This window comes from Pocillopora damicornis, chromosome 8, assembly GCF_964200805.1.
Source record: "Pocillopora damicornis chromosome 8, jaPocDami1.2, whole genome shotgun sequence".
Classification (NCBI taxonomy): Eukaryota; Metazoa; Cnidaria; class Anthozoa; order Scleractinia; family Pocilloporidae; genus Pocillopora; species Pocillopora damicornis.
The window spans coordinates 6,290,614-6,298,235 of NC_142677.1; the positions used below are offsets into that span (position 1 = coordinate 6,290,614).

Genomic DNA, 7,622 nt, shown 5'->3' on the forward strand with positions numbered 1-7,622 from the left:
AATGTCGCTTAGAACAAAGACAATTTTACCGGGAGTACGGAAGGGAAACTTTGTTACATGAAGCGTGGGCTGTAGAAGTTATTTCTTTTCTTCTCGCAAACCGGCGCTTAAAGAACTAGGGTTTGTATTTTTAGATACAAATGGAAAAGCGCAAAACAACTACAAGCAAAACCCAGTCATCGGAAAAGAAACTCAAAAGTTAAGTGAGCCCGAGTAATAAGTCTTGTGGAGTTGATAAAAAACCTGCTAGTTTACTAAAGGAGACTGCTAATGCATCTGCAGCTCCTCTGAGTATGTTCTTCAATCTTTCTGTCAAAAAGAGACGTTTGCCTAAATTATGGAAATGGAAATCAGCAGACATTACACCTATTCATAAGGATGGCGAACGAGAGCCAGTTGAAAATTACAGAGGAGAGAGAAGTTGATGTAGTATTTATAGACTTTTCAAAAGCTTTTGACCTTGTTTGTCAGGATATCCTCTTAGCCAAGCTTTGCAAATATGGTGTCGACAGAGGCTAGCTCAATTGGTGTTTAGCTCAATTGAGTTTATCTAACAGAGGGTCAACAGCGTGTAGTGGTGAAAGAAGAGGCTTCTGATCGATTAACCGTGACCTCTGGTGTTCCACGAGGTGCCTTATTGGGACCATTTTTCTTCATAGTATATATTAATTATTTACCGGGGGATATTTAGTAAGGACAGTTCAGTTGGTCTGTTAGCTGACGACAATAAAATGTACAGGCTCAGTGGCGGATCAAGGGGAGGGGCCCAGGGAGCTCGGGCCTTCCCTTATTTTAGGTGAAAAAGGAAAATCGCAGAAGGAAGAAAAGCTGACAGGGCAGAGGACAAAAAGCCGGCTTTCCCTCCCCTTTTGCTCAAGGTCTGGATCTACCACTGAGGCTTATCAATACCCAAGAAGACCTGACTACTTTTCAAAGTGACACAGATAAAATAGCAGAATGGTGTAATATGGATAAGAAGACAATGCGAATAACTAGGGAAGAGTCACCTTTAATTGGGGAATGCAATATGGAAGGTCAACCTTTGGAAAGTATTAGTGTGTATAAAGATTTAGGATTGTTTACTACTTGTGATCTTTCATGGAACCAACATGTGGATCAAATAACTAAGGCTAATAGGGTTTTTTAGGGCTGTTCAAAAGGACTTGTAGAGACTTAAATGACATTGATACTTTGAAAACACTTTACTATTATACTCCTGTGGGACCTTTATTATAATATTCATGCAAAACTTGACACCCATATACTAATTGCAACATTGATAAACTAGAGGCTGTCCAGCGAAGAGCCACCAGATGGATCACTAAGTCTGATGATCATTATGATACTAGATTATCTAAGTTAAAATTGCTTTCATTATCTAGAAGGAGGTTCATAAGAGATGTTATAGTTTTGTTCAATGTAATATAGCTATTTCAAACAAGCTCCTATTTTTTAAGGACAGAAATATAAATTGTAACTTGAGGAAAAATGACACACAAGACCTTGCTCCAAATTTTAGAAGAACTAATGGTTTTAAATGTAGCTTTTTTAACCAGGTTCTTTATAAACAGGGTAGTTTACCTAATAATACTTGAGAATCAAATACAGTATCGTAGCCTTTAAAAGGAACGTTTTAATTTTATTTAGGATAATTTAGACTTTTATATTTATATTTCTATGTGCTTTTATTACATGGTGCGTCACTGCTTTTGGTTGTCTCCTTTGTTGTAGCGATAATTTACTTAAGTTTATTGTCTATTTGCAGTCTATTTGAGTGAAGCTGTAATAAAACTAGACATTACACCACTCTTCTATTTCCCGTCGTAATGTAACTTTTAGCCCTGCGATTTTCTCGACGAACGTAGAAAGCGAAGTTAGCAAAACAGACGAAATTTTATTGTCTATACTCTATGTATACACTGCGCACTGTTCGATCGAGAGGTAGCAATGTTCTAATTTGGTGGTAAACCATTTTGTACAACTATTGTTTACTACGATCGTGATTTCTGATTTCAAGAAACTTTCATCGAAGATGGTGTGAGGCTGAGCCATGTTTAAGTGAACAAGCATATCGTCAATGATGTTAATGAGATTTCCATAGCTTAGCCCTATGGCCCTTCCAAACTGCGTTTCTTCTTCTGGTTGATGTAGGCACCAGCATTGGAGAGCGGGCTACGAATAATTTGACGAACAATTGAAGAACCGGCTCGGTTTTGGCTCGGTTCATGTTGACTTCCCGGTTAATTAGACTTTCATATTTAAACGGGGAAGTCCCGCGGATGTTTTTGTGGGTATAACAGAGCGGAAGACCTACTTATTCAAGGGGATCAGCTTTCATTAAATATTTTGTAGGATTCCTTTTTCGCTTATGTTTTGTGATCTCTTTTATAGAAAGATAAAGTTTAACAGAAGACACACTTTAAGACTTCACTTCATTTTGACGTCACGGATTTTTCGGTTATTTCTCTGCAACGGTGAATTCGAATTAATTCGTGCAAGGCATGCATTTTCTCGCGTTTACTGCCGCTCGGTTAATCACTGTTCTTCAAATTCGACCCAATGGATTTCACTTCCTAGACTCAACCATACTGAAGGTTCTAAATTACTACATTTTGTCCCATTTCCCTCTCAGAGGCGGCGGCCAGACACGATAAGCACTCTTTTAATCATTCTTAACAAGTTTATCGGTACACAGTGATGTTAGCAGTACAATTTATTCAGAGTCCACAGTGGAACCTGACAACAATCATGTTTTTCAGTCTTTGAGTCTTGCACTATTGTTTTACTTTACATATTTTTTCTCTCGAAAGCCAAAAAGAAGATAAACTTAAACCCTTAGAACATCAAAAATGATACTTTGAATTGGTAGGATGACTATAACCAGAAAACTGATTTATACAGATATATTCCAATGTCTAAACTTCTATATCAAGCATTTTTCAAAAATGAGTGTAAAGGTTTGAAGGACAAATAATTATGTGAACTTCATGAACCTAGGGAATGAAGGCGAACATTCTGAGAGTGCCACCTCACATTAAATCTTGTGCCGACATGAGATCGATTTGAAACACTTCTAATATTTGAAACTGCAATTGAAGAACAAATTCAATTGACTAAAAGTACCACTAGCTGCACTTCAAACAAAGATGCTTTTGTGGGCATAGCAAAGCGGAAGACCTACTTCTGCAATGGAATCAGCTTTCATTTAATGTTTTGTAGGATTATTTTTTCGCTTATGTTTTGTGATCTCTTTTACCAAAAGATAAAGTTTAACAGAAGACGCACTTTGAAAACAACCAGTCCAATTCGACCGGTTTTAATTGGTTTTGAAGTTTTCATCACTCAGAAAACTTGGGATAACCTCCAAACAATCTCAGAGGTTTGTTAGCTCAGTTGGTAGAGCTTTGCACCGGTATCGCAAAGGTCATGATTTTTTTAAAGCCTTATTTCAACTACTAGTTCAGCAATGTTCATAACTACGAGGTTCGATTCTATATTCGTTTCTTCAACCGTAGTGCACACATGATTTTCATATGTTGAAAGCCATAAATCTGAGAGGTCTTGACAGATTAGGCAGATCCATAGTGCCAGCAGTCTTTTACGTCTGTCTGTCTTTCTGTCTTTCCGGTGGTAAAGTTTCATTTTCCGCTTTTGTGATCTAAGGGTTAACAGAAGACATACTTTTAGAAACCACACTATCCTGTTGTCGTATGACGTTAATCCATCGTCATTGACGCCAGGAGGTCCCGTCCCATCGGTTTACGGTTTCAGGGGGCGAGATAATCTCCTGGGGTTGCGCGAGTTGTTTGCGAACCTATATGAGCCAAGATCTCGCATTTGATTTTTGAAGGAATACAACCACTTTGAGCAAATTGATAGGGTATGGAGATTTGACCGATTTTCGTCAGATTTCACCAAAACATTCCAGGAATAATGACAAACGAAGGTGTGTCGGGAAAATTTGATATTTGAAACTGATAGCACCCTTTGAATTCCATTTGAACGAACGAAACGGCTCATGAAAACCACAAGCAATTAGTATACATTGAATTTCCGCATTTAACGTCAGTTGTCGCTTGTCGCTGAATAGAAAGGTCCTCTAGCTTTTCGTCCGCTACTTTGGTAAGGATGACTGCCAGCCTTAATCAAGGCAATGAAGACTTCAAGTCCCATGTCTTTATTATCAACGGAAGCATACTACTCTTTTTCGCGTTGTTGATATCGATCTCCAATGGCATCCTCCTGTTCATAATCTACAAAGACCCGCTGAGGAAATTTCGCAACGCCACCGCAGTTCTTGTGGTCTCTCTGGGCATAACAGACTTTCTAACGGGATGTGTAACCGCCGTGGATGTTGGAATAGCACATATTCTGGAAGGAATGGAAGTGGGAAAAGTTATGCTTCAGGCCAAGATCGTTTCGCAGATAACCGTTCGCGCGAGTGTTTGTATCATGATCATTTTTGCGGTTGAACGGTTCATAGCTATTGCCTTCCCGTACGTTTATCGTAACTCCCTGACCATCCCAAAAACCATCCTCTGTTGTGTGCTGTGTTGGATGTTAGCCATTGTTACAAGCTGTCTGGAGCTGGTAGTGGAGCGAGATTTGTACGATGTTGTGTTTCTTTACCTCATTTTTGTCCTACCACTTCTCACGATTATTTTCACATACTCAGCTGCTTATTTTATAGTGCAATATCGACATGGAAGACTCTACAAAAAAGAAAAAATATCCAGGCGATCGGCTGAGATGCAGAAGCAACTGATGACGACTGCCTGTCTGATAATTCTTGTCTTCTTCGTTTCTCTCGTTCCGTTTTGGTTATTCACCACCATCCGGCGTTACTGCAAAGAGTGTGTTCATCAAAAATGGTGCATTGCAGGTTATCGACTGTCCATCCCGATTCTGTACAGTAACTCTGCCCTAAACCCGTTGTTGTATGCCTGGAGAATGCGGCCATACCGTCAAAGCTTTCAAGCCTTATTTCTCAGAAAACAAAATAGTTTAAGGGGAACAAGTCAAAACGAATTCCCTCCAGACGAAGGCAACGAAACTATACTGGTCGATGAATTTTACGAAGAGACTAAATTATAGATAAAACTTTAAGGAGGAAATTTATAATATAAATTATATATAATCACTGTTCACCAAAGATAAAATATGTTCATTTTTATGGACAAATTTCTGCCTTTCCATAAAGTCAACACAAAGAAAGCTCCTACTCACTGTAGAAAAACTCATCACAAATACCGGTCACCTGAATATGTTTTGTGTTATTGTAGAATTCTGCTATGATGCATGTCATTTAGCAATTTCAGGTAGAACCTACGCTAATAACTTTGCAGAATACACAGCGCTCTGTGTCCAATCGTCGGTTGCAAAGGTTATCGATGTATTTGTCGGCACCACAACCTTTTCGCTTGAGTAGCGTTATCAATGCTTTGTAATCAAGAGTAACTGTCACAAAAAAGACAAGAAGATAATATCAAGTTTAAGTTTAAATAGCTATACCACAGATCTCAAATGGTAGACTTTATATTAAACACCACTTTCCTAGATATTTTTTAACACTGCCAGGCATAAAATAGATTCAATAATACTATAACATGGCTAGACATGTAACATAAAAACATTGCAAAAAAAAATAATAATAAGGTAAAAAAAGTATAAAGAGTCAAGATTGGAAGACATAAATAACCTGTAAATTTAACTTTAAAGCATCTTCCATCAACCGCTATTCCCGTTTTCTTGATGGCATCCTTCTGGCGATTTATATCTTTTATTAGGGCCTCCACATTTTCCCTATAGAGCAAAAAATGTGACATTGTAACATTTCTAAAAAATTGTTGCAACTCACTAGTTTTCCTTGTCTTTTAGCATGAGGTGACTTGCTCAAAAATTAATTAATTAATTAAAATTAATAATCACAACAAAATATAAGACAGCAAATACACTTTTTCCAATCTTAATAAAAATATAATCGTTATGACTTACGCCGGTTCGTCCTAACTTGCAAATGCTAAGTAACGTCTGCCAGGCTTGGTCCGGGATCCTCGACTGCAGTTTGAAATACAGCGGGGTCCAGTCTGGTACTGTGAGAGATTGCAAAAACTGAGGGCCACTGTATCCCAGCATTGTTTCCAACGCTTGCAGCGGGCTGCTGCTGTTAATTCTAATTTTCTAAGCGATGTCACTGAGCATTCGCCCCACCTCAGGACTGTGGACCTGACTTGCGCCTACATCAGCGAGGTGGACCAGAAATCTGTCGCAAACATCGCTGATCGATGTCCACGCATCCTTGGTGACCTTCTCATCCTTCTCCTTAATTTTGTTTAACTCTGATGTTTGTCTAACTTGACTGATTTTTTTTATTTCTTCTAATAGGGATTCTAGCTGACTCTGCGCTTGATGAGCTCAGCTTTTAGTCGATCATTTTTAATTCCGATAGCTGCGGAGGTATCATGAGCATCTTTCAGCTCCTCACGAAAGTCCTCACTTGGTCGAGTCCTGCTAGCCTTAGTTCTGATTTAAAGTGAATTTATTTTATCGATCAACCAACGATATTTCGCCAATTCTCCTTCTTTGAATTTCTACCGGAGGATGGCAGAAACAACTCCAAATAGAGAGGCGATGGCCACTGCTTTGTTCTGAACATATCGGCCATCCAAGCTCCCACCATTTTTCAAATCCGATAGCTGGACCGTAAAAAACTCGCTTGGAAAATGTGCCACTAACGGGCAACTTGAAAAAAATTTGCTGACCCTTAAGTCACATACCTTGAAACTTAAGATAAACCATTGCCTTGCCTCATCTGTAGAAGGAGAGTGCAGCAATTCAACCCTTCGAAGTTCGAAGGGATGCATAAGTGCACTCGACCGTGGGAAACTAAACTTTCCCGCTTTTGCCTAAGCGTATTAACATCAAATCCAATCTCGAAATGTCAATAGGCCGATCCAGCCCCTTAAAAAAAACATGCAGGAATAGAGATATTGTACAAAATAAAGCAATTACTCAGATTACTGTAAGCAGACATAGTTTGATGCTACTCTGGTTTACAGATTTAATGAATGTAACCGAAGAAGTTACAATTCATAGACCCAACGTTCCGACACTCCTGTCTAGTGCCTTCATTAGGGGTGATCTAAACGCTGCAACAAGAGGTCCTTTTATACGATCACTAATTAGCTGCCTTTTTTCTGACGAGGTGTTAATTGGCGTCAGGAAGTAAGCCGCCATCATCACGATTTAAAGCAGCGTGGGCGGAGTTAATATGCCAATCAATGGTGCTGGTGGTAACGCCGATTAGTGGTGATAATTTTAGACTTATCCCATTCAATTGTGTGGTTAGCTAGGCATGTGTACTCCGATAAACCTGGATTTTCTTTTTTGAAAAAGAAAACCGCTTCTTGATGCTCTTTCAAACGTATCCCAGACTGACGTTTGGTCTGTCCGATGTATTCGTTGTCACAGTCTTTGCAAAGGAACTGTAAGCAATTATCAATACAAGCTGTCAAGGCGATGATGGAACGTAGCCGGTTTATGACGTCACACCATACCAACCAGCTCGAATATTTGAACTTCCGTTTACCTGAGGCTCGTGATGAGTTGTCTCGTTGCGTCCA

At 39.1% G+C, this 7,622-nt stretch overlaps 1 protein-coding gene and 1 long non-coding RNA gene across 3 annotated transcripts; one reads left to right on the plus strand and one right to left on the minus strand.

Moving 5' to 3' along the window:
* The first annotated feature begins 2,702 nt into the window (after positions 1-2,702).
* On the plus strand, positions 2,703-5,991 carry LOC113675832 (adenosine receptor A1). The gene has a single exon (XM_027192431.2). The coding sequence runs from the start codon at positions 4,129-4,131 to the stop codon at positions 5,092-5,094; it is 966 nt and encodes a 321-aa protein (XP_027048232.2). The 5' UTR covers positions 2,703-4,128; the 3' UTR covers positions 5,095-5,991.
* On the minus strand, positions 5,331-6,887 carry LOC149041140 (uncharacterized). 2 transcript variants are annotated; one of them, XR_016189137.1, is made up of 3 exons: positions 5,995-6,273; positions 5,699-5,802; positions 5,331-5,457 (listed from the first exon to the last, which is right to left on the minus strand). It is a non-coding gene; the product is annotated as an uncharacterized LOC149041140 (long non-coding RNA). The 2 variants fall into 2 exon arrangements; XR_016189136.1 differs by lacking the exon at positions 5,331-5,457 and having other exon boundaries at positions 5,995-6,887.
* Positions 6,888-7,622: the final 735 nt, after the last annotated feature.

What these genes read in the sequence shown, in the direction of transcription:
- LOC113675832 (XM_027192431.2), top strand. Translation starts at nt 4,129, where the DNA reads ATGACTGCCAGCCTTAATCAAGGCAATGAAGACTTCAAGTCCCATGTC.